This window comes from Anastrepha ludens, chromosome 3 (genome assembly GCF_028408465.1).
Source record: "Anastrepha ludens isolate Willacy chromosome 3, idAnaLude1.1, whole genome shotgun sequence".
NCBI classification, from domain to species: Eukaryota; Metazoa; Arthropoda; class Insecta; order Diptera; family Tephritidae; genus Anastrepha; species Anastrepha ludens.
Window position 1 is genome coordinate 21,858,747 of NC_071499.1, and position 27,888 is coordinate 21,886,634.

General features: G+C 37.4%; 1 protein-coding gene across 1 annotated transcript; it reads left to right on the forward strand.

Annotated features, from left to right (window-relative positions):
- The first annotated feature begins 876 nt into the window (after window positions 1-876).
- Window positions 877-26,838, forward strand: LOC128857140 (tyrosine aminotransferase). Its single transcript, XM_054092736.1, has 4 exons — window positions 877-1,637; window positions 22,087-22,598; window positions 22,658-22,951; window positions 25,785-26,838. Exons 1-4 carry the CDS (start codon window positions 1,406-1,408, stop codon window positions 26,109-26,111), a joined length of 1,365 nt encoding a protein of 454 aa, XP_053948711.1. The 5' UTR covers window positions 877-1,405; the 3' UTR covers window positions 26,112-26,838.
- Window positions 26,839-27,888: the final 1,050 nt, after the last annotated feature.

The window sequence follows — 27,888 nt, forward strand, 5'->3', positions numbered from 1 at the left end:
TATACCAGTTTAATAAGGTATAACCAACCATACTCTCTAACGGCGAATCTTACTCGATAACTTTTTTGTAGCATTCGTCGAACTTAGAGATAGCGCGCGGTAAATAGTTTTACATTATTCCGAGCGGCACAAGGAAATCGATAGATATAGTAAAGGCAGCGTACTTATTTTAATGCCCATATGTGTACATATGTTTGCACCATTGCGTTCGGCCACTGCAAATTTTCCGTTGATTTTTTTTTGTTTGTTTGCTTCAGTCGAACAAACAAATTACTAAAAGGTTTCCTCATGGAAGATAACACAGAAATTCTCTCTCCACGCTTCAAGTGCGAACTGAAATCAATTCATCCAAATCGGAAGTTTGCTGCAACTTCGAACCGATCTTGCCGGTAACGGTCATAAACGCACACTTGGCTTGACATCGGCGCATTTTGTTCGTTGTGTGTGTTTGTTAAGCGAAATTTTTGCAAATCCATTCAAATACGAAATCAAAATGAGAGTAAATGGTGGCATATTTCGAATATGTGCCGCAGTATCACATATCCGGACAAGTATTCAAATCAGCCACACGAGCAGCGAGTGGTCCGGCTGGCTGATTGACGACCAACTTGGCTGGCCGGTTGGCTGCTCGGCTTGTGCTGATGGTGGAGGTGTTCGATAGTATTGGTGAGGATGGTGTAAATGTGTCAACAGAATTATAATGTTATTGTTGTAGACTGTGTATCAAACACTGTAGCGCATGTAATACATGCGCGTACACCTGTTCGGTAGCGCTACAACAACAAGTGTGGATATTTTAATTTGTATTCATTTTAATATTTAGCTTTAAAAGCACAACCTAACCAGACAAGTAGATCAGTTTAATTCAGGCAAGAATTTAACTAACAACTATTAAAGTAAAAGCAGAAAGGCTGAAAATAAGCAGTAACACCAACAGCAACAACAACAGCAACAGCAAGTAGCTTTAAATGTAACGCAGATTTTATTTTGAATACGGTGAAATTCAGATATTTCGATGCGAAACGCAAGTAACTGTTAAAAATAGATGGTCCACACAGGCACATACAAATATAATTATAACTGACTGTCACACAGAGGACCTTTTTTGTGGTAAAAAAGTTATTGATGTTAAAAAAGTGCGCTTCTGTGGTGCCACCATGAAATGTAGCGAAAGGATATGAATTTGTGAACTAAATGAACTAAATTCTTCCAAATAATATTGTAGGCGCCTTGGTTTTGAACTGTTCAATTTTGGAAGCCAATTTTTTTGGTGAAAAGTGTAAAGTAGTAGAAATAAGTGTGCAAGCGAAATAAAAAGTTCAATCTTTAAATTTAAAAAAAGTTCCAAACTCTACGCACATTATTCAAGAAATATTGTGGTTTGCGCATATCCTTGTGTGTGATAATGCCGGCAACTGGTTTAGATAGTAATAATTTGGCGTTCCAAACTGAAAGCGCCAACTTAACCAACAATCACAGCAGTAACGGCGACCTAAAACTGAATCAGAATGTACGCAAAGGATGGAATATCCGGTCCTCGAAAATTGCCAACAAAACACATAATCGTATACGTGGCATTGTGGAATCATTGAAAATCACACCGAATCCTGAAAAGCCGATGATACCGTTAACCATAGGTGAGTAAATGCCGTTTTCAATGCCGCTCTTTTGTCAGATATCCTTCATTAAGAGCCGAGCTGAATGAACTGTCAGTGATAAAAGTGTTACAATGGAAGCTTATTCATAAAACAATATATATAATTTTTAAAATAAAAAAAATTTATATTAAATAATTTAAAAGTATAATTAATTAAATTATTTATAATTTTTTTATAAAATAATTATATATGTAATAAATATAATAAAAAAATTATAGATAATTAAAAAAATAATAATAAAAAATAAAAAAATAATATAAATAAAAGTATATATAATTAAAAAAATTATAATTAATTAAAAAAATTATCATTAATTAAATTATTTATAATTTTTTTATAATATGATATATAATAAATATAATAAAAAAGATATATATAATTAAAAAAGTTATACCTAATTAATTAAATTATTTAATATATAATTTTTTTATAAAATAATAATATAATAAATATAATAAAAAAATTATAATTAATTAATTATTTTTATTCGTACTTTTCTCACATTAGGGTTCTTCAAACCAGTTTCGGTAATTAAATATTTCGTCATTCGTTATCTTGGCAAACTTTCTAAAAATGAATGCACTTCTTCTCCCTTATTCGGTAACGAAAAAATTAATATAGTTGATTTAATTTCTTCAAAGCAAAAAAAAAAAAAAATAAAGCACTCGAAAATAAACTCATTTTCATACTTTGTTTTCCTTGTTCACTCCTCTCGGGAGCATAGGGCCTCGACAAGACTCTTCCATCGTACACGGTTCTGTGCTGTTGTTTTTGCACCGTGCCATGAGATGTCGGCATCTGCATCGACCTTCTCCAAGTGTTTTTTGGTCGATCGCGACCTCTGCTCCCTTGCGTTTTCCAGTCGAGTGCCATTCTCGTGATGCTATCTGGTGGTTTTCTCAGTGTGTGACCTATCCATCGCCAATTTCTGCGTTTGATTTGCCTAAGAATGGGTTCCTCGTTCGTTAATCAGCACATCGTTGCTGATGGTGTTTGGCCAGAAAATTCTGCAGATGATGGGAAGGCATTTGTTGTTGACGGATTGTAGCCTCTGTGTGATGGTGTTAGAGACTAGTCATGTTTCGCTTCCGTACAACAATACGGACTTCGCACATGAGCCGAATATTCGTTATTTAGTGCGCCTGGAGATTTGCGAACTCCCCCATACCGTATGCATTCGCCTTTGCTTTGTTTAGCCTGCAGTTGACAACGAATTCCACCGGGCACTTTCATACTTACTTTTATTAAAATTTATTTTTATTTTAAACTCTGGCTGCAGTTTAAGGGAACTAAAGTTCCTTACAAGTCAAGGAAATGAAAGTTAACACAAGACAGCTGATGCAGTACCGATTTGATTTGTAACTTAATCAGGCTTACTACCTCGGCATGTCGACATTCGGGAAATTTTACAAAACCAAAAAATTGTGCGTGAAAATTATTTTCGAATTCCGAGTTGCAACTTTACCTAACTTTTTCTGAATAAAACTTTTATTATTGTATAATATTACGACCAGCTCTCAAATAATATCACTAATTGGATCCGTGTTATTCAAAACCCATATTTTATATATATTTTTTTCCTTGTTCACTCCTCTCGGGAGCATAGGGCCTCGACAAGACTCAATCTATTTTGATTTCTGGCAGGGTAGGTGATTAGCCTGCCGCATTCTAAATAGTGGGAGTGCCAATCTGTCGTTGCTTAGGAACAACGCCTTCTTTGGATAGAAAGGATAAGTTTTTGGGGTTGAGGAATAATATTTTTTTTTCGTTTTTGTTTTAGAAACAGGGAAAGTAGGTACATTTTGGAAAAGTACCGTGAGGTACCGCGAGTACCGTTCTTTACGTCGGTTTCGAACCCACAATTGTATTTAATTCAAATTATGAAAGTGAGACGTAAAGATTCTAACTTCGCGCGTATTTGATTTTTTCTATCCTAAATGGAGGCGAACGCCGTAGACGAATGAGTTGGTTCGTGACTATCATTCGCAAGGGCACAGGTTCGAGTTTTCATGCATGAAAAAACCAAATGGTAGAAAAAGTTTTTTTCTAATAGCGGTCCCTCCTCGGCAGGTAATGGCAAACTTCCGAGTGTATTTCTGCTATGAAAAAATTCCTCATAAAAACCATTTAGAAAGAAAAAATATCTGCCGTTCGCAGTTGGCTTGAAACTGTAGGTCCCTCCATTTGTGGAACAACATCAAGACGCACACCGCAAATAGGAGGAGGAGCTCGGCCAAACACCCAAAAAGGGTGTACGCGCCAATTATATATATATATATAAAGGCACGCAGGCAAGGTCAAATTTTCATTTTTTTTTTCTTTATGTGGGCTTGTGATAGTTCTATATACTGACATATGAATGTGTCAAACATTTCTTTACAAAGTCCAAAAAAAGTCCAAGTTAATGATGGAGATATTGGAGGAACATAAGTTTCTGAGCCCTTATTTGCAAAGGTTTCTGAAACAATTCTTCCAGGATTTGTGTTATTCAGATTGTGAAATCTACGTAGAGTTTCCTCAGATGGAAGAATTGTTTTTTCACCCAATCTATGGGTAGTATATTGCCTAGAATCTTCATCTGTTTATAAGACTCATTCGGTATGCCCCTTAGGTCGTACTAGATTCTTTAAAAAGAAGTTTCAAGATTTTAGCTATTCATTGGGGACCTAAGTAATGAGTTATATCCATAATTGAACTGTGAGTGTTACAGAATTTTATTTTCAGATAATCTGAGAGAGAAACTTTGAATGAGTATACTCTCCGCACGATTTTTTTGGATCTAGATATGCATAGTGCGAACTGCAATTTTTCAAGGCGAAACTTTTTTTTCAGAGCAAAAACATACAAAGTCAAAATTTGAAGAAGAAATTCGGCATAAATCTACCCGCATACAACCGCGACCTATGCTTGATTAGCGGATAAGTCCGTGAGGGGAAGAAGGCCACCTTAGTGAAGGATGATTTTGATTGACATTCACTTGAGTGTGACCGTAAAATGACAGAATACAGCATTGCGCTATCCCTATTTCGTGACGTCAGCATAGAAACAAAACAAATAGCAGAAGGAGAATAAGCGAAAGCAAGTGGAAGCAAGGAAAAAACTGCATCTGCTTCATTACCACTCGTCCCTTCACAATTTAACGCGCAATACAGTATTTCTTATTATTTTGTTTAGCGCAGATAACTCGGCTAACTTCTTTTTCTTCTTTAATGGCATAGTAACCGCGCTAGTCGCTTCTTTTACAGACTAGGCAATGCAATTTAGAAATGCCAGGTGAAGCCAAATTTTTCCTCACTTGGTGCTTCCACCCAGTGGAAGCCGTCCTTTTCCTCTGCGACCATCGTCGGCGACTGTATCGAATACTTTCTTTATGTTCATTCGTATGACATTCGCTGCACGATGTTCATGTCTGCGTGAAGCTCATACAGCTCTTCACTCCATCGATACTCGCCATCGCCAACGCGCAATGGTATATAAATCCTTCGGAAGAATCTTTCTCTGGTACACTCGAATCAGTGTATATCAGACAATAATAACAATGACCAAATTTCTGTGCCATGCAATAAAACGGGCATGATGAGAGGACTTAGCATATAAAAAGTGATTTTTGTTCGTCGAGAGAGGACTTTACGACTCAGTTGCCTACTTAGTCCAAAATAGCTATTGTTGGCAAGAGAGATTCTTTGCTGGATTTCGAGGCTGATTTTTTTTTATTGTTTTGATGCTGATTACCAAGTAATATAACCCCCAACAGTGACGGAGTTGCTAAAACGCGAATGCACTGACTTTTTATGTTATCATTCATTTCCAGACCCAACTTTCCTGTGCAAGGGTTTTCTTTTTACAACAGATTTAAAGTACTAATGGTTATAAAATATAAAGTACTGTTAACATGGCAGAGGTGCCCTACCTGTAGTAGATACATAAAGTATATCTTGATTAAATTAAAAATTGCGCACAAAGGCTTGTTTATTTTCTGTTCTAACGTCACTCAAAACAACTGATTTTGGCAAATTCCCCAAGAACAGAGTAGTATTTTTGTATTCTCTACATTGTGAGAGTGACCAGAAGCAATACTTACTACCGGTCGACTATTCTAAAGCTTCAAGCGTGTCATATCTTTTAACTGGACTAAAAGCAGTAAAATAAGATGATACTATAAAAGCATTTTTGTTTTTATTGGAAATTTTTCTATCAGATTAAGTAATCGAATGAGAGATGATTATAAAAGGTAAAAGTGAGGGAACGCAAACCAGTTATAATTTCTAATTCACTAGAGCCGCACTAATTCGAAAGGTGTATATTACCATACAGAGTTCGTACAACTCCTCAAGAAAGCGATTATTTTGTTGTCCGTTTTTAGACACCCTATATTCCTGTATTAAAATCCGAAACGTCTTGATCACGTAACGAGATTTAGTTGTTGCGTAATAGTCAATAGGCATACATTTTAATTCCAAGTTTCAAGTTACACATTACGGAAAGTGATCAAGCCTAACTGACAGTTTATACTCGTATACCGTAACTATTCGCAGAACCGTTAAATGATTGTTCGCGCCACTATAAGCGGTGTTGTCAGTGTTATAATTATTTCATTTGCATTTATACTCAGATAAATTTTACTTCTGCGGTTCCTTTTGATTTTTCCGATTTTCTCTCGTATTTATGAGGGAATTAAATATTGGTCGCGGCGGATAAGTGCGCGACTACCATTCGGAAGTGCGTAGGTTCGAATCTCCATACATGAAACACCAAAATAATAGAAACAGTTTTTTCTAGTAGCGGTCGCCGTTCGACAGGCAATGGCAAAAATATCTGCCGCTCGGAGTCGGCTTAAAACTGTACGTCGCACCGTTAAACACCAAATTATAAAAAGGTTTTGTCTAATAGCAGCCCCTCCTCGTCAGGAGGAGTGTATTTCTGACAAGAAAAGCTCCTTATAAAAAAACATCTACCGATCAGAGGCGGCATCAAACTGTAGGTCTCTCTTTTTATGGAAAAATATCAATACGCACAACACATACTGAAGGAAGAACTCGACCAAAGACCCAATAAAGAGATTAACTCGCAACAGAGTCATCTGAAACAAAAAAATCGAAATGCATTTGTTAAAGGAAATGTTTTTCGAGGTATTCCTGGGATAATTTTTTTCGATATTTAAATTTTTTGTTGTAATTAATTGGAAACAGTTTAGGAATTTACTTTCCTCGGCAGTAAAGTTACCCCGGGCTGTGCCAGGGATGTAGACATACCGCACCCTAAATACAAAAGGGTCACAACTCAAAATGAGCAGAAGCTCAAATGTGAACGAGACGTTATCAATAAAACGGTCCGCGGATGACATATGGCAAAAATAAATTACATGGCAAATTTCAGCGTGATATGTCACATAGTTTGTTTTCTGTGCTACTGTAAACAAGTCAAGCTCGAGTGTGGAAAATTTTGAGTTGTGCCCCTTTTGTATATAGGGTGCGATATGCTTACGAATCGAAAAAGCCGTTGGGGCATTCGGGATGTTGTACTCAGTATGGCGAAACAACAACCAAGGTTCCAGTTTAAAGGTTAGACTCTTCAAGTCGAATGTGCTGTCGGTACTGCTGTACAGAATTTATAATTTGTGCTGCTGGTAAATCACCACCGCTATAACCAGTCGCTTACAAGTTTTTGTCAACCGCTGTCTAAGGATTATATTCCGAATTTTCTGGTCAAAAATAATGCCAAACAAGGAATTGCTCGAAAAAGCAAACATGGCGTTACTAGGCATTTAGATTAAAAGACAGAAATGGAAGTGGATTGATCACACTGTACGCCAAGAAGACGGTAACATAGCGAAGAAGGCAATGGAATGAAACCCACTCACAGCTAGAGGAAGAGCGCCTGGCAGGCCAAAAGAAACCTGAATCGCAAGACGGCTTAACTCGGGCTAAGCTGTAAGGTGAAGGCGTTATCCAGTAATAGGGCGAGATGGCGCGTGGGTGTTGTTGAGGTAAGGTTGTTCAACAACACCTTGCGCTACAGCAGCAATATTCTCAACAGAATGTCCAGTTTTTAGTCTGCCAATCCTTTTTCTATCCTCGACAGAACCAGTAGTTTCTTGAAATTTTTTCACCAACCTTTGAATTATCAACTCATTTGGACGATTATTTCCACCAAAAAAATCACGTATTTTGCAATATGTTGTTCTTAAAGATCGACTATTTTCATAATAAGCTTGAATAATTTTAACGCGTTATTCTATCGTGTAAAATTGTACATCTGTCTACTTGATAAATTTCAAAGATGACATGAAAAAGGTACCGCCTAGAAACTATTCTCTACTGACATCTAGGTGTCACTTTTTAAAGACCCTTTATAAAACGTGAACGTGATTTGTATACGATCTCGAAAATATTTATGTATCATTTATGTATCTAAATTAGGTGAGCTCAGTTTTGCGAGTTTCATTAAGTCAAAAGGTTTTATTAAGAGATACATGGACTTATATATTTTGAATCACGTTTTTTCATATCTCATATCTATATCATACAGGGTTTGATTGAAAAGTAATGAGCCTTCCCACGCGGAGCGTCTGCCAAGCGATCAACCGAATCGGCTGGTGGGGGAAAATGATCGTTGGACCTTCCACTTCCACCAGAAACCGGTCCCAGTTCGCTAGCAACAGCGGTGCAGTCAACATCGCTCCGCGCGTGAAAGCTGTTTTAAAAGTGTGTTAGTGGCGTTGCAGTGGCGTCCAAGGTCAAAACCATGCTGATCAGCTTTTTCGACTCTCGAGGCATCGTCCACAAGGAGTTTGTACCTCCAGGTAAACGCGGCATTTTACAAAGAAGTGCTCCTTCGGCTGAAAAACCGCGTCGCCCGGGTTCGGCCCGACCTCGTCAACAATTGGACCCTTTATCACGACAATGTGCCGGCGCACACCGCCTTTCTCTGCACCTCTGCATTGGTCAAGAGGGGGTTTCGGTGCTTCCCCACCCTCCCTTTAGCCCAGACCTGTCCCCTCCGGGCTTCTTCTTGTTCCCGCGCCTGAAAAGAAAGCTGAAGGGGAGGCGTTTCGACTCCATCGAGGCGATCCAAAAAACTGTGACAGCCGCATGGAACGCGATTCCGGCGGATGAGTTTAAAAAATGTTTCCTGTAGTGGAAGGACCGCTACCAGCAGTTTATTGACGCTCAAGGGCCCTATTTTGAAAAATATTTGTTGTATAAGCCAAAAGGTTTAATAAAACTGCTTAAAAAAATAAGGCTCATTACTTTTCAATTTTGATATTTTTTTTTTTTTTTGAAAATAACCGTAATATGACAAATGGACGTGGTTATTGACCGATTTCATACGGAAGCACGGGCGCACATTTATAAATCGATTCCTCTCATCATTTTGAGTATTTTGGTATATACATTTAGGCATGTCTCTATATATTTCGATTCCTTTATGTGAACGAAATTATAACAACCCTGGGCATTAGTGCGCGTTCACTTGTGGGTAGTTCACTTTGCCATACGAAGCACCAAATCGTATGTGCGCTATTGATATCACCTTGTATAAATAGGCTTTGGAATCAATTTTGACTGCTTCTGTTTAAAGTTGTGTATGTGTATGTGCGTATGTATGTATTGCCTGTGCTGGTAAGCTTACTCAAGGCGACGCTGTTTCTTTTCTTAACCTTCTGGAAATTACCCCAAATGCCTGTTTATCCTATAAATTTGTGGCCATACATACACATATGCACACATACATATGTACATACATCCATGCAAAAGTACCTACGTTTGAATGCGTAAACACGTTTTTCTTCGCACCCAACATTTTTGACGACACCATTGCCCACATTCGGCCTCATTTACGCGACATATGTGTGTATGTATGTGAACAGAGTGAATAATATGTACGTTTTATAAATATTCATGTGTGCGCATATGTAGTTATGTGTGAGTATCAATGCAGCATTAACGTTGCGAACACACCTTCGCTGGTCGACCAATCAGCGTAGCGACTATGCGCTCAAATCACGCAACTCAAATTTATCAATTTTCGTTAACTCATCGGCCGATTTTACTCAAAATAATTGCATCGCATTAGATTGGGCAGCCTGTGTGAACAGGTGCAACAACTTACTTGTGACTTGTTGTGAAATAAATGTTTGTTTTTGTATTTTTTTCGTTGCTGTTTGTTTACGCAGCATTCCATTGAATAGCCTTTAATTAATTATGGATAATTTGCTGGAAAATATTTTTAAATCTCTATGCATAACTTTCCGCGCAGCATTTTGCGAACCCGTTTATTGTTTATTTAAATCGAGAAATATTCTCGATAGTTGCTCGAAGTTTAATTAACATAAAAAGTTGCTTCAGCCATAAAACAATATACATAATTAAGTACTGTAAAATATATACTACTTTTTAAGCTACTTCAAGTTTTAGCTTTTTTACATATATATGTGTGTGTATGTACATATGCATGTATGTACGTACTACTAAGCCACTCTCGAAAATGTTATCAATCGTTGGCGCTTACCTTTTTTGTTTGAGATTTGCCTGTTCATAGCAGACCCCGTAGGGAAATGTTTAAATCTCGAAATTTAACTGAATGTGGCATACGGATAGTCGGGCGAGTTTACGATGCTCACTAAACACTGGTGTTTATTGAACTGCCATTTGTGCGGAGACATTTTGAACCATAACTCACCCACCAAAAAAAATTTTAATTACAATAGAAGAGAAGCTCAGCATAAAAATCTGCTCCTTTTTCGATACATTATAGACTACATACATCCATACATACTTCTTCTTCTTAATTGGCGCGATAACCGCTTACGCGATTTTGGCCGAGTTTTACAAAGCCGACAGTCGCTTCTTTCTCATGCTAACCGGCGCTAGTTGGACACACCAAATGAAGTCAAGTCCTTCTACCATACGCCATACAATTGTACGCTCTTATAAAATATTGTGCCAGAGCGATTAAGTTCTGCGGCTCGTACGATCCTCTCCAACATCAGGTTAAAGAAGTCACACGACAGACCCTGTCTGAAACCACTTTCGGTATCAAAAGACTCGGAGAGATCCTTCCCACATACATACATAGGTACATAGTACAAAAATCCTCAACAATTTTCCAAATAATCCAAACGGGCTATTTAGGCGGGGAGCCAATAGTATCAAAAATAGCCAAAATACACGATGTACAAAGTGTGGCGCTCATCTCGTACCGCTATTTCGCTCTCAGTGAATTTGACAGAATCGGTGTGGGTGTGTCATAACATTTGTGTAATTTCTTCTTCTTCTTGCCTTCTTCTTCACATTTTCATATTTCCCTCATGCAGCTGCACCACTGTGGCGTCACTCCTCTCTGATGGCTACAATTTTGTATTCTATCATTCTTACCCAAAATGCCTTCAAACTGTTATATAGGCTAAATGGTTATTCCTCTGAAGGAATCTGAACTATTGAATTATTATTATCTTTATCAACTTTAAATGTTTAATTAATTATTATCTTTGCAAAATTAAATGTTTCTATCTAGGCGCAGATAAGATTGACCTTTTTTTCTACTCCATTTTGTATTTTCTGTTTGTGCACGTAAACCAAACCGAATTTATAATTTGCGTTTAAAAATGTTCGTCATTTTGATACCCTCACTTATCTATTGATATCCTCACTATTGATACCCTCACTTTCCGTCCTTTCTTAGCCAAAGTTACGAATTATTCAAACAATTAAATAACACATGAAATTATGTGAAGTAGTGTGCTTTTGGAAGCTGCAACTTTACTCCATCTTTCAGGCTGCATACGAGTTCCTCTGACGAAAAATTCGAGTTGTTTTGATTTGATTCATTCATTCAGCCAGTTTGCGATGCTCTCGTGAGAAGTGAACCGCTCTACAATAAGGGCTGACTGCATTGATCGGAACAGATGGTAATCCGAAGGTGCAATGTTTTGGCAATACCGCGGGTGGGGCACGATTTATCATTTCAGTTCCTCTAAATATTTCTGGACCGATTTATCAACATGTGGCCTGGCGTTGTCATGCAGCAAAATCAGTTTGTCATGTCTACCGTCCCATTCCGGCCGTTTTTTTCTTTTGAGAGTTCGATTCAAACGCATTAGCTGCAGTCGGTAACGATCGTCAGTGATGGTTTTAGACGGTTTAAGGAGTTCATAATAGATGACACCCTGCTGATCCCACCAGATGCACAACGTAACCTTTGAAGCATGAATATTTTTCACCAAACGTCTCTCGATATCCCTCTCCCAGTCACCTGCCTCCCTGTGGCACCCAGTCACCTGCTTTCTGGACCATTCCCATTGCGCACAAACGTTTACCGTCGGCTGATCTGTCAACATCCAACTCTTTAGAAATTTCATCAAGAGTTCGACATGCGTCTTTATCTAATAATTGTTTTGGTTGAGTATTTTCGAATATTTTTGATGCCTCTTCACTATCTTTATCACTCACGTCGAAATTGCCACTTTGGAAACGTCGGCACCACTCTTTACAAGTTGTATTCAATGGAGCGTGATTACCGTAAATGTTGATCAATATACGACACTTTTCAGCTGTATTTTTCTTCACTCGATAAGGTTAGGTTAGGTTGACCTGGCTGGCTGAAGGCCATCACATAGACCTATTGGACTTTAGTGTTGCCAAATGGAGCTAGATCTTTACGTTTCTTTGCAGTTGACATCTTGTAATACGTCTACGTCTTTTGCGAATCTAAGTAAACTCTGAAGCTCTATCCCCGAGAGGCATTCTAACTTCTCATATTGTAAAGCTTCTAAGCATTTTAATCTGGTTCTAACTAACGCAGGGCAAGAACATAAAAGGTGTTCTAGCGTTTCCCTCTCTTCCAGTTCATTGCAAATCTGCAGCTTTAGAAGGTAATAATGAAGCATGAATTTGCGGGAATGCTGTTTTTTCGAGACGAACGTAGATATTTTTGACGTCAGATAAAAAAGGATATTTACGCTTCAAACGAATGTCAACTACTGCAATCGAGACCTCATATACACGCCTTCATATCACCGGTATATTACTAGAGTGAACACAAAAAAAATAGTATCAGCAGCGACACCTCTTTTATGATTTGACTTCCCTTGACTGTATTGGGGGTTACCATGAACGATCTATAATGTGAGGTTAATCCAGAAATGATTTGGACTCTTCCAATGAATATCGTCCGAGCCGTTCATGAGATGAAGCCAGAAACTGCCAAGAAGGTCTCGAGATAGGTTAGGTTGAAGCGGTTGTCCACTGTGGGATACACTAAGGCGCATAGCCCATTGTGATGCCGCGTGGGGACCTTGTCTTTGTCTCTCCTAAAACCACCACCGCACCAGTGTGTACTTTTTACAAATTTTATAAGATCCCTGATTTCCACAGTATTGAGATTTTCCAATTCATTAAAGGATTGTTCCTTGCTAATTAGTCTAAGCTACATAGTCAGCAGCAGTGTTCTTCAAAATTCCCCCGACAGCTCGGAAAGCCAATACTGAAATGCAATGTTTTTTCTTACACTGACACCTGAGACATATGTATGTATGTCCATTGCCTGAACTACAGGTAAATGTGAATATTCGATAAGATAGTCCTTTATGAAAATTTAACAAATGCGCAGATTGAGATTAATGGAATCTCAGAAGTTCTATTGCTTTTCGCAATAGGGAGCCTAGTAAAAATTGTATCTAGAAAATTATTGGTATAAATGAGTCCTGGAAAACAATAGTTTTTAAACCAATAAAGTATTAATAAAAAATCACAATTTTTTGCCAATATCGCCAACATTATTTCAATCAACATTTTTCTCTATTTCCGCAAAGTCTGTTATGAAAGTCTCTCCATGCTAGTCATAGTCTCTCTGAAATGCTAGTCATAGTATTATATTTAAAGCGGATGACAGCTAATACCGCTTCATCGTTATTGTGTCTAGGTCTTTCATTTCTTGGTTTATAGTTGGCCCTTGGTTCTTACAGGCATAAATATAAATTCTTTAGCAACAAATGTATGACCATTTCGAAAATAATTTTACCGCTACATGGAAGCTAGTGGGAATCTCAATCAACCGGAAATGTGGTGTATCACAAGTAATTCATTAGTCAAGTTTTCCCTACCAGGCAACTAACGGCGCATACTTACTAAGTCACCGCTAATGCGCGTGCGCTGACCCGGGACCAGTTACTTAGTTTCATGTTTTTTACTCGCATTTACATACATACGAGTATAAGCACATGGATATAGTCTCAGCAGATGTTACATTTTAGCAATAGAAAGCTTGTGTATGCAAATACAGGGAATATTTTCTGCTGATTAGCGAAATGCCATGCGAACGGCTCGTGCTACAGTGTTGTGTAAGAAGAAGGCACTAAAACTATACTAATGAGTAGTAAATTCGATTGCATTCTTACTAAACCGGCGAAACGTCATTATGACCGTTTTTTGTGAAGAGAAAACATTTTTTTGCTTTGCATTTTTAATTCCATAGAGTAAAAGAATATTTTTTTTTTTGACATTGCCTCCTCATGGCGATTGCTATTAAAAGAAAGTTTTTCTATTATTTGAAGTTTCAGGTCCACAGTGGGTATCAAAATGTTGGTCTCGCAAAACGACATTCGAATATAGCGTAGGTAGGTTAAAAGATAGATGGCACACTGGGACGATTAAATCAAATTAGTCCTTTGTGATGAGGAGGAGGAAACTAATATGACAGAAGTGAAGGCAGAGGGCAAATTTGTGGATGGCGACTCAACGGTGACTGAGTTGCAATTGTGTTAACCGCTTCAGTTTGACGTAGCAATTAAATGAGAGCCAAGATGCCTAACTATAAGCCCCGCGGGAGAAGGCCCTCGGATAACTCGACCTCATCCCCCCCACAGCTAACGCAAAAAGGGCTTGAAGTAATGCCGAGTTACACAGCATGCAAACCTCGCGGACAGTGTCCTGTAAGGGCAAGAGCTGATATTTTATTAACCTTAGAAGATTCCTCGAGCGCCTCTAATCCACACGTGGCCAGAATGATAATTCATACACATGTATGTACATTAGACCGCATCACCTTCCATTGAAAAAGAAGTACTACCAACTGGGTACTTGAGTATAATGCACCTTGAAACAAACAAAAAATGTCTCCTTTAGGGAAAAACAACGATATGTCATATTTTAAGATAAATGACAATGAACATAAGAGACGCCCAAATTCAGTAATCACCGAAAACTCCAACGAAATTGTTGAAATTCATGGAATCGCAGTTGAATATCTACAAAACATCGATTTATCGGGCTTTAACTGATCATTTGGGCTTACGAAGGGTCTGTGCACGTTTCATTTTGCACAAATTAACTGAGGAGCAAAAATTGCTCAGAATTCAACATTCGAAAGACCTCATTAAAGAGGCGAGAAAAGACAAGAACTTCCTTTACAACATTGTAACTGGTGATGAAACGTGGTGTCTCCAACATGAAACTGAAACTAAGCGCCAAAGTGCGGATTGAAAGGCCGCAGACAAGCCACCACCCAAAAAATCGCGTTTGGAGAAGTCAAAAATCAAGTCGATGCTCATTTGTTTTTACAATTCCATGAGAATTGTCCACAAGGAGTTCGTGCCAACGGACCAAACCGTCAACGTATTTTTCTATCTTGGTGTTTTGAAGCGTTTGTTGCATGGCATTCGCTGGCGCTTAGTGCATGCTATTGCACCATCTCATCGATCCACTCTTGTGATTGTCTTATTGACTTGAAATCGAATTTAACCATAAATCACTCACCGTATTCGCCTGATACGCCTCCCTGTGACTTCTACCTACTCGGAAAATTGCATTTGGCCATGAAAGGAAACCGTTGTGCGTCCGTAGAGGCCATCCAAGAGGCTTGTATCGACATCCTGAAGGACATTCCGGTCAATAACCTGAAGCACTCTCTCGAAAAGCTTTTAGATCGCGCAAAACTGTATCGAGGCCAGAGGGCACTTTTTTGAATAAATAAACTCGAAGTTATCAGAACAAAGCTCCTGTCATTTCTATTTTAGCTCAGTCTTGTTTATTTTGGACTTCACCTTGTAAGTTCATAGCGTTTTTATATTTGCTTCTATTTTACAACGATTTGTTTGCTGTTTGGCAAAGGTTAAGTATTCATTCGATAGAACTCTTTCTGCTTACATATAAGGTGGTATTTTTAGAGCAGCTGAGTTTATTTCTTTTATAGCATTGGTGGGTACAGAAAATTTGACTGTTGAGCTGATGTAAGTAGATTCTTATTCACACTTTTTTTCTATTATCTTCCTTGTTTACATTGACCTAACCTAACATTCACTAACTTGTTTTACAAATCTTTTCCATTTTTACTCTCTGTTTTACTTCTCTTAGCCACCTCACATACATTCGTGTCACATTTTAATAATGCAAATTCAATGTTCAATAACGGGACTCTTAAATTTTCTTAAAAAATAAAAGCGAAACAATTAATTATTATTTCTAGTTTTCTTTCCTTAAGTAATTCGCCTAACAGCCTAGATAGACAGCGGCGTTAATCGAGATTACCGGCGCAGTTAATTCTGATTAAAATTGTAGTGTGACAGACGGTTGTTACGTGGATTAGTAAACAACTGATTTGTTTATTGAAAATATTTGTCAGTAAAAGATGGACCGCAGGCGACAAATACGGATCTGATACTAAGAAATAATTAGGTATTTATTTATTAAAAAAAAATCGTAAATTGCAATTTCTCAAACTGCTCTGAAATATCAAAGCAATTAATGTAATTTCGAACGTATTAGTGCAAACTAGCATTGCATCCATAACATCGAGAAGAGAACGAGAAATGTGGAAAACTCCCTCGTCCCACTCCAGCCAGGTCGAACGTTTCTTCTTGGTTGCCAGCTGAAATTGGTAAAACGCATTTTTCAACTTAAAAAGAAACCGAAAATGCTATAAAATACTTACTACTGTTGTGCGTATCAGATGGTTTCAGAATTTTAATGCTGCAATTATTGTTTTCAGTCTTTCTGGTTGTTCTCTTTAAAAGTTTCATTACTCTTCTTTCACAACAGATATTAACTGTACTTTGTCGGCAATGTTGTCATCGCTTAAATTATGTTATGAGAATTGCACTTAATTCTTGAGATAATTCCGAATTAAGACGTTAATCCCGACTAACGCCATCGTCTGTCTAGGCTATAGAAGTAATCAGTTGACTTTGACAATTTAACCACTAAATAAATGCCCTTTTTGTCTTTTTTTTTAATATGTATAGCTACCACCTTATATAAATTCGCCTTGAAAACATTTCTTCATTTTAGATGCAATTTTCCTTACCTGTAATTGATCTCTATTAAAGGGGAACTTAATATCTGCGTTCTCAGAAGAAAAAAATTCATGTAAACTCGTTGTGAAATTCATTATACAGTAGTACATACATACATATATTTTGTAATTTTTAATCGATCTTATTAATTTTCTACGGAAATTACTTGAAAGTGTCGTTTTAATTGGTTTTATTGAATCAAGCGCTTGCACTATTTTCCACATAACGACACTTCATTGAAGATTGAAATTATTTCCAACATCTTAATGGAATGCAGAAAGATTGAAATTATCGTACAATGCCCGCTTGGATCAATCATGACGTTTTCGTCTTTATTTCTTTCAATGGGCTTGAGCATAAAAAAAACAAAAAACAATCTTCATCGATTTAGATTTTACGCATAATTGACCTCTATCGGAAGATTTCTTGATGATAATGGGTCTGTTTAAGAAGCAAACAATTTGTCATTGTCAATTGTTACAAATTATCAAGTTCATGTACCCAGAAAACTTGCAAAGTAGGGGAAAGTGAGAGAGCAAAATGGCATTTCATTTTGAGGGGAAGTTGCACGTTTTTACTGCATACATTTGTACTTGTGGGAATTTGCAAGTAAGAAAAGCAGCCGATCGTAAAGCACAAATAAACACGAATTCAAATTTGCGAATAGAGTCAAAGTTCTAAATTTAAATGGAAATTGTGATTAAAATGGAGAACGTAAGCAAATATACATATTTCAATAAAATGTTTAAAGTTTATTTGAAGTCATATAGTCAGTATATTAAACAGAAATCGGCCAATGATGTAGTGTTGTGTGCATCTGAATCACACCCTCCAGTCACCATAGCTGCAGTTTCCGAAATACAAATCGAAAACATTGAATGTATCTTTTGTGTTTTATGCTTTTTTTTAAGGAGGTAAAAATCAAAATGTCGGAAACATCATCAAAGGTGCCGTCGCACCAGTGGTATTTGGGGCATGCTCCCACTAACACTATGACAAACCTCCTTATCGGCTGAATTCTACCCTGGGACCGTGGTAACATTTCGCCTCAGCTCAGGCGTTTGTGATTTGTCGTCAGTTAGTGGGCAGTCCACCTCCAGTCCACCTTGCCAAACATGGCCAAGGCTAAGAATCTACGTCTGTCCAAGAATATTATAAAATTGAGTAGACTTCAAATTAGGATCTCAGTAGGTGCCCTCAGAGGACATTGTCCTATAGGAAATCATGCAAGGAGATTAGGCGTTTACATGCATGATTTCTGTCATAGCTGTAGGAATGAGGAGGAGGTGGAAACAAGAACCGATATTTAAGATCCTACTTCTTAATGAATATACATAATCTACACACTTGAGGTATCAGCAACCTTTCACGCTTTGTCAAAAGCTCAGGATGGTTCATTATGGAAAGAGAAATGTAGCCCAGCCACGTGCTTGAGCAATGGAGCAATCCAGAATGCATTCAGGGAGGTTTAACGGATATTTTCTTTACCGATGGGTCCAAGAATGAAATAGTTTGAGTCTGGAGCCGAATGGTACTTAAACGATAGTAATAAGTATAACTATGATATGGGGAAAATGGCAACTGTTTTCCAAACGGAAGTTTTTGGCATCCTAAAAGTAGCCGAATGGATAATCGAGAGAAGATGGAGCGGGAAGCAGATTGGAGTTTTCAGTGACAGTCAGGCTGCACTGAAGACCCTGGAGAACGCGAAGCAAACCTCAAAGATTGTTCAAGAATGTAAGAAGAAGCTTAATTCTGTCGCAAGACAAAACAGACTTGTACTTATATGGGTTCCAGGACACTCCAGTGTGCCAAGGAAACGAAAATGCCGACGAATTGGCCAACCGTGAATCAGCGGTTCCCCCACAATGGCCAGAGCCAATAATCGGAAACAGTTCCGCAGGAATCATAAATTGGATCAACGATTATGTAGACAATCTACATAAAGAGCGTTGGTCCGGGGTGTAGAACGTTGCAGAACGTTGCAGAACTGCAAAGTGTTTTGTGACAAGTCCGAACAGAAAACTGTCAAACTTTCTACTAAAACTTGGAAGGAAAGACGTTCGGTTGATGGTCGGTATTATTAAAGGACACAGCCCATGGGGTCAGCATATGACCACCATTACAATCATTGAGGACCCAATGTGCCTGTCATGCTTGGAGGCGGCGGATAGCACTGATCACTTTCTCTGTGAGTGTCCTGGCTTTGCTAGAGCAAGGCTACGAGTTTTGAGTTCCGATGTCGTGAGAATGAGTAATATTCGTTCTCTAAAACTAGAGAATATTTACAGATTTGCCAAAGAATCTGGAAAATTCTCACAAGACTATCTCTATCTGGAAATTTCTCACAGGACTAACTACCTCTGTCTCTGTCTCTATTCTTTTCTATCTCTTTCTCTGGTACTTTTCTCCTTGACTATCTACCATCTTTCCAGAGCTCTAAATACAATGGGCTTTTTAGCCTGAGTGTTTTAGGAGCCACCAAATCCCCTGGTGCTCCTTGGCTCGATCTTTTCAAATTTCAATTTCAGCCCAGCCCCTGCGGCTCACAACGGACCCATTTCGTGGTCTAAGTGGCATCGCCGTCTCTATGTGTGATGCGACTGCCAAACCTAACTTAATCTAACCTCTTTGAGAGACAATTCTCGGAAATTAAGTTACTGGATACTTTTTGCATGAACATACCTAATGCATCTCCACTATCCAAGGCGAATCTATTTAGGGTGGTATGCGCCTTGCCACTATCATTTGAAATGAGCATAAAATACATTACTCGGAAAAAGATCTTGAGCACAATTCAAGAGTTTTTTTTTTATTGAAATGTTATAAATTTTTATTTACATTCCATAAAGATTACACCTAGTATAAAACTAATAAGTAATTTTCATTTCACAATTTGAAGTGTAGCTTAAACAATATTGACAACTAAGTCTTGAGGTTTCTTTCTTTTTAATCTTCTTTTTACAGTTGCTTTCAGTTGCGTTAATGTGTTTTTTTAACTTTTCAGCATGCTTAGAGATTGGCTGTGTCTGATACGGTTTTTAAATTTAAGTCCTTGTGCAGATCTTCATTACGCACGTACCAGGGAGCTTTAACGATTCCCCTGATTACTCTATTTTGGAGGCGCTGTATAATGTCGATGTTGGTCTTTGCAGTACATCCCCATAATTAAAGACCATAGGTCCACACCGGCTTTAGCACTTGGTTGTAAATGAGGAGTTTATTTTGAGTTGATAGCTCAGAGTTTCTGCCAATTAGCCATTGGAGTTTTTGCGCCTTTAGATTCAGCTCAGCAGCTTTGATTGTCACGTGCTCTTTCCACTTGAGCTTTACATCTAAAGGTATGCCAAGATACTTTGCACTATTAGCATTTGGCAATATTGCCGTCAAAATATGAACTGGTTTGTAGATAATTTTTTTATTAGTAAAATCCACGTGAACTGATTTGGTTTCATTTAGCTTTATGTTCCAATTTTTGGTCCATGTGACTACTTCGTCAATGGACTTCTGGAGTTTCTGGATGGATTCGTTTTCAGTTGATCCAACAGCTAAGATGCATGTATCGTCAGCGAATGTGGCTACTTTGCACATTTTCGGTACTGGCAGGTCTGCGGTATAGAGTAGGTACAGTACTGGGCCGAGTATGCTGCCTTGTGGTACTCCGGCCAATATTTGTTTTATTTCCGAATACGCCTGCTTTTGCTTTACTCTAAAGTACCTATTTGTTATATACGATTCCGATTATAAAGTAGTCCTTCGTGCCATACTTTATCAAATGCCTGGGCAACGCCAAGGAATATTGCTGAGCAGACTTTATTACTCTCTAGCGCGTCTTCTATTGTATGTGTTATCCTGTGTATTTGTTCGACGGTAGAGTGTTTTTCCCGGAAGCCAAACTGATGTGAGGGTATGATGTTTCTACATGCAATTATAGATCTTAAGCGTTTGGAGAACAGCTTTTCGAATAGTTTACCCATTACTGGAAGCAGAGCGATTGGCCGGTAAGATGGCACTTCATTCGGATTTTTGCCTGGTTTAGGTATCATTACTATTTCGGATACTTTCCATTGGAATGGTATATATTTCCAATCTAGGCATGCATTCATTATAAAAGTCAATTTCATTAGCGCCTTAGTTGATATATTTCTCAAAACTTCGGCGGTTATTAAGTCGAACCCTGGACTCACCCTTAATTTTAAATTGGAAATTTCGGTAGCAACTTCATCTATACTGAAATGCTTTATTTTAACGAACTCTTGTACAGTTGATGGCGGAGTGAAATTTATTGTTTTTCGGTGCGGTTGAAAGATTTTCTGCAGGTGGTTGGCAAATACGTCAGCTTTTTCTGCATCGCTTTTAGCCCAAATGTGAATACCATTTTGCTGTTTTATTGGCGGATTATGTTGAATTGGTCGCTTGACACACGTCATCGCTTTCCAAAGCCAGAAATCACTTGTTTTTTCTACTGATAGGTTTTTTAGAGTTTTTTTTTTGATTCAAGAGTGTAGAGCCTTTAATTTAAGATAAAGATTTGTCTACACCATTCAATTTTGAATAGTTCTGATATTTCTGGCTATGGCTATTTGCGAACATCGTTTTGATAACTTTGCCGATTTCGCTCATTGGGCGATACTAGTTTGTTTTAGGGTGCCAATAACAGTATACTCGTATGCATATGTATATTCATATAAAATAAACCACATTTGAATGATTTGAATAAATTAATATGCCTATATGAGATAACAGGTTTTTCGATGCTGTTAGGTCCGAATGGTTTTTGCGCATTAACGTTTGTTTTTTGCACGCATAAACAGGCAAGTAATGAAATACATATACAACACATATGCATGTATGTGTGTGTGTTTTTTTTTTTTTTATAAAAATATAGAAGAAAACTAGCAGGGCCTCTTTTCCTTTTTAGTGAATTTGCATTGCTTTTACATAAGTTAAAGGGTGCGGTAAAAACGAATCGTTTAATTAAAATGATCTATTTAATTCTCTTAAATGTATGCAGTTGACACAACGTTGTATGCATTTAAATAAATTGCTTTCTACGAGTATAATTGAGTTGTGTAAAACTAATTAAAATATCAAGCAATTATATTCACCTGTATTTTATTGTTTACCTTTCTATTAAAGGCGATCCAACAACGTTCGGCAACCTACGCGCCGACGACGAAACCATAAAGGCCGTGCAGAAAGCCATTGGAAGCGGTAAGTATAACGGCTACGCACATTCGCAGGGTCACGAAGAAGCGCGTCGTGCTATCGCCAAATACAGCGCCCATCAGAGTGTTGACGAGATACATCCCGATAATATTTTAATATGCAGCGGCTGCTCATCGGCATTGGAATATTGCATACTCGTGCTTTGCGATAGTGGACAAAACCTGCTCGTACCGCGTCCCGGCTTCTGTCTATACAAAACGCTGGCCGACGGGCTGGATATAGAGATACGTTACTACGATTTGTTGCCGGAACGTCGGTGGGAAGCCGATTTGCGTCAGCTAGAAAGTTTGATTGATGACAAGACAGCAGCGCTGCTTATCAACAATCCAAGTAATCCCTGTGGTAGTGTATTCAGTCAAAAGCATTTGGAAGATTTACTGGGCATATGCGAACGACACTATTTGCCCGTAATAGCGGATGAGGTGAGTGTGGCATTGAAATCTTTTAATTGTACATAAATTGTAATACATCAATCTTACAGATTTACGAGCATTTGGTGTTTCCGGGCTCGAAATTTATTGCTATTAGTAGTTTGTCTAAGAATGTACCGGTGCTCACATGCAGCGGCACCACAAAGCGTTTCCTTGTGCCCGGCTGGCGTACAGGCTGGATAATCGTACACGATCGTGAAGGCCGTTTGAGTGATGCCATCTCAGGCTTGAAGAACATGTGTGGCCGCATTTTAGGTTCCAATACAATCGTACAAGGAGCTTTGCCGCATATTCTGGAGAAGACACCAAAGAGTTTCTTTGATGGTGTGATCAATATCATCCACGTAAGTTAACCAAGTTGCGCTGAAATTAAAATGAAATATTGCTTAAGCGAGATTGATAGAATGCCGGATTGCAGAGGCGTAACTGTCGTGATGTGTGTCCATGACGCATGCTCAGATGAGCCGCGTAATATAACCAAGGAGCATTTATTAAAGGTGGTGTTGGTAAATCAGCTGAGTTGTTTTTTTTTCTTTCGTAGTGTCCATGTGGCTGTCAGCTCAGAATGAAACAAGGCGAATTCATTATTTCTAGCAAACAAATAAAACAATACTTTACTTTGACAATTAAACGTACAGAACATTGTTGTTGGTCTAGTGCCACCACCTTTAATGAATGCGCCTTAAATATGACTAAGAATAGAATGTCAAAGTAGCAAAAATTTCTAAACAAAAATAAAAAAGTAAGATTAGGTTAATATTAGTGGTTGGGGGTAGTCAGAGACACGAAAAAAATCATGATTTTCTATAATTTTTTTTTTGCTAGTCATTGCTTTATGTTACAAAAATAAAAACATAGCAGCATTAATACATCATGTCTCGACTTGACTTTGGCAAAATTAAAAAAAAAATTAATAATTGTAAAACTTATCGCTGTCTGCGTGGAGCCCATTTCTCCAGAAGTCCCTTGCGGTGATCATCACAAGTCCTTGGAGATTCATCTAAAATCAATCGGACAAAAGAAATTAGTTTCATTAATAGATAATCTTGTGCCTGATCGAAGCTTTTTTTGGTTTTCAAAATTAACAATATGGCGGCCTCAGAAAATATTTTTTCAGATGTTCGAGAAAATAACCGGCAATTAATTGGTAAAAAAATTGAAATTTTTGAAAAAAAACCCTTCGATCAAGCACGAGTTTTTCAAAAGCAGCATAAATTTTATTGAAACCTACCAAGCGGTTTTTAAGTTGCAGTGATCACCAGTTCACAAAACATAGTTTTGAGAAAAACGCATTCAAAGTTTTTCTATCGATTACCAGAGCGCCCGTGTGCCCTTTGTTAATTATTGAACAACTCGAAAAGTATTTGTCGGATTCACTTTAAATTTTCATACAATAATTTAAAGATATTATATTTTAAGAAAATTCTGACTACCCCTTAACCCCATAAACAAAAAGAAAAACTTGTTTGTAAACAAAAATCTGCAATTGTGTCAGCTCAACAGTTGATTCAAGGCGGATTTATTACAGAAGATTAAGACGAATTGAGTACCTAAGGTGACGCCATTAAAAAACAGTTGCTTTGTTTTTCGCGATTTTGACAAGTCTGATGTCAGTTCTCTTCGCAATACAAAACAAACGATCTGGACAACGTTTATTTTCAACAAGACGGCGCTACGTGCCACACAAGCAACGAAACCATCGTTCTTTTACGGGAAAAGTTTCCGGACCGTGTTATCTCTCGAAGAGGTGATCACAATTGACCAAAGAGATTTTGTGATTTAACACCTTGTGACCTTTTTTTTGGAGCCACATGAAAGAGGAGGTCTACGCCAACAGCCCAGGGTCGATTCAAGACCTCAAAGATGGAATTCGTGAGGCTATCGAGGACATAAGGCAGCCACTTTGCAATTCGGCTATGGAAAATTTCATGAAAAGGACATTGTCCTGTAAGCGTGGTCGTGGTGGTTATTTGACTGATATTATTTTCACTATTAACGGCTTATATGTATATACAGTGAAATTCCCCATTACGGACAGTCCTTATAACCGGACAGCTCCAATAACCGGACAAATTTTGGGCACACAGGTTTTTCATTCATTTTTTCATACAAATATCATCCTAATAAACGGACACTCTAATAACCGGACGCGGACAAGGTATTTCAAACCATTTTCATAAAAAAATTTCTCATAAACGGACAAAATTCAAAAATATCACAAGCAAGCTTTGTTGTTCATTATAAAAATGAAACAGGTGATTCCCCTTTTAACATGTATACACTCATTCAAGTCCTGTGTTTTAAATTAAGAGTAGTTTTCCATTCAGTTTGTTAAGTCAGTTGCATGCGAATGGTTGCGTTCAAAGGTTTTCTCCAAATGGATCAAAATGTTTTCACTGAGGACAACAATATAGAAGTTCAATTTGACCAACAAGATGATACTATGGACATAAGTGATTCAGAAGATGAATTTTCAGAAAAAATAAGTGAGCCTATAACATCATAGGATGAGGCTTTAAAACTTGTTGCGGGCTTGAAACAATATGCAAAAAATGACTATGTAGCTTTTCAGCACATTAAAAATATCGAGAGTCACTTTGAAAATGAACATTTTAAATTAAAGCAATCAAGCATTACCTAATTTTTTCAATCAAACTAGTATTGAAATGTAAAGACTTGTACAATGTATTGTACTTAATCGCTATATGTACATATATGTATTTATATGTAATACCAAAGTATGCAAATATTCTTTACTTCCAAAAATTTCTTAAATAAACTATGTACAATTCAATTCATATGTGTGTTATATATTTTGTGACTTCATCCCTTATAAGCGGACATCTCCCATAGCCGGACAAAAACACTGCGACGGTGAGTGTCCGGTTATAAGGAATTTCACTGTATATATAATTGGCGCGTACACCATTTTTTGGTGTTTGGCCGAGCTCCTCATCCTATTTGTGGTGTGCGTCTTGATGTTGTTCCACAAAATGGAGGGACCTACAGTTTCAAGCCGATTCCGAATTATTATTAAATTATTCAGAATTAACTGCGCCGGTAATCCGGATTAACGCCGCCCCGTTCTAGGCTATTTTACTCTCTTTACCGCATTACTTAAGTGATCAACTCCCTCTTTCTCTCTCTCACACTCTCTTTCTTTTTCTCTATTTGTAGGCAAACGCACGCTTGGCGTTTTCCATCTTAAAGGAAGTGCCCGGCCTTAATCCAACAATGCCCGAAGGCGCCATGTACATGATGGTTGGCATAGATGTCGAACATTTCCCCACATTCAAGTCAGATACCCACTTCGTAGAGGAATTGGTGAATGAGCAAAGCGTCTTTTGTCTGCCTGGCTCTTGCTTTGATTATCCGAATTTCGTGCGCATAGTTTTGACAGTTCCGGGACACATGATGCAGGAGGCGTGTACGCGTATGGCAGAATTTTGTAAGGCCAATTATAAGAATGACAATGGCATCATTGAAAATGGACTTTTGGACTGAAGCTGTAGTAGGCGTGGCATGTGAGACGAGTACGTGAACTGACAGGATAGACATATTACAAATATAGAGAACATACATAAATACATATATATGCATACGCATGCGATACAAAATCAGGGATTGTAAAAAGTGCAGTGCACAAAACTTGTAAGCCTTTGTGAAGACAAAAAAAAGCAAAAGATAAAACAGAAGTGCATTTGTAGTGAGTAGAGATTTTAGAGTTATATTGATTAGAAATATATATCGGTGTATATAACTAAATAGATTTTAAATAATCAACGTGTACATTGTTGTTACAAGCATAATAAAATTATTGGCCTGATTATTGAATAAATGCCACTACTATTTTACGTTTATTCAACATTTTAATCAATCAGTGACACAACACAGTAAAGTAGGCTTAAGGTTCAAGTTGAATGCAAATTTGGATTTACAATAAATGTTTACTTAGCAAAACAACTCTTTATGAATAAACATCGAGGTACATATGCAAATTGTGAAATAATCGCTTGTTAAGGTAGCAAAGTTGACACGTACATATAACGGATGTTGCGCACAACCTAACGTGGCAGGAAAGCTATGTACACGAGTACAGATTTAGGCGAATGCTAAACGTTCCATAAATATCGCGATATTGAGATAAATTAAAGAAAAAGTCGATGCTGATGGATTACACGCCGCGCGCGATGTAACACATGGGCTGAAAAATCCCAAGCCTAACACATACAGTGACTCACAGCTTATTTGATGCAGGCAAAAAACAATTATTAAAATATCAAATATATTTTATGGTATTTCCATTACAGAAAAAAATCGTGTATTTTTTTATTGTTAAATAAAATGTTTTATTTAATAACAAAAAATGTTTCTTCATAGAAAAGATATGGCAAATTAAAATAACTCAGTTACAGTTGTGACCTCAAAGCTTAAATGATGCACTAAATTAAAAGTATTCAAAAAAACATAGACACATTAGTATTTCGATTTCATGATTACGGCTAATACGTTGTGGGATATTTTTTTAGATTTGAACAGCTTTTAATCGGGAATTCATAGATTCTACAAGTTTTGCTGTATAATCGGAACTAATTAACACACTTTTATTAGCTTGGATTGTATGTATGTATGTATGTATGTATGTAACGGAATCTTTGAGCTTAATTTTCACTGGCTTCTAAAAATCGGATCGACTATGAATTTTGCACACCTATCAAGTACCGATGACAATGCAATAATTTGATAAAAGTTTTCCATTATCCTTATTAGGATTGCCAGGATTAATATTTTCTTTTTTTACCTGTGGGCAAAAAGTAAGGTGAATTTGGTTGTAAAATGAAAAATCTTTATTTATTCTTCTAAATCAGTTTCTCAAGCTCCCTCCACGAAATAAGTTCTTCATCCCGATTACTTCTTTATCACGGCCGATAACTGCATAGCTTTAGACTCACAGTCGATAAGAAAGAAATTAAATATAACACGAATATATCGAATCATTAATTCACTGACTGCAATGATAACAATAATTTTCATTCATAATAAAGAATAGTTTAAAAAAAAAACTAAAAAACACGCTTTGAATTATTCTATTTATGTCTTAATTTTTGTTATAATTCTGTTCTGAGGTAGTTGACTATGACTGATCGTTCGATTTGCTATTACTTCATTATAGGTCCCTTTGTCATTAAAATTTATTTTCTACTTTTTAGTTCGATTAGCAATAAAAGCGTGTTTTTTTAGTTTTTTTAAACTATTTTTTTTTATCCCATTCTTCCTGTAG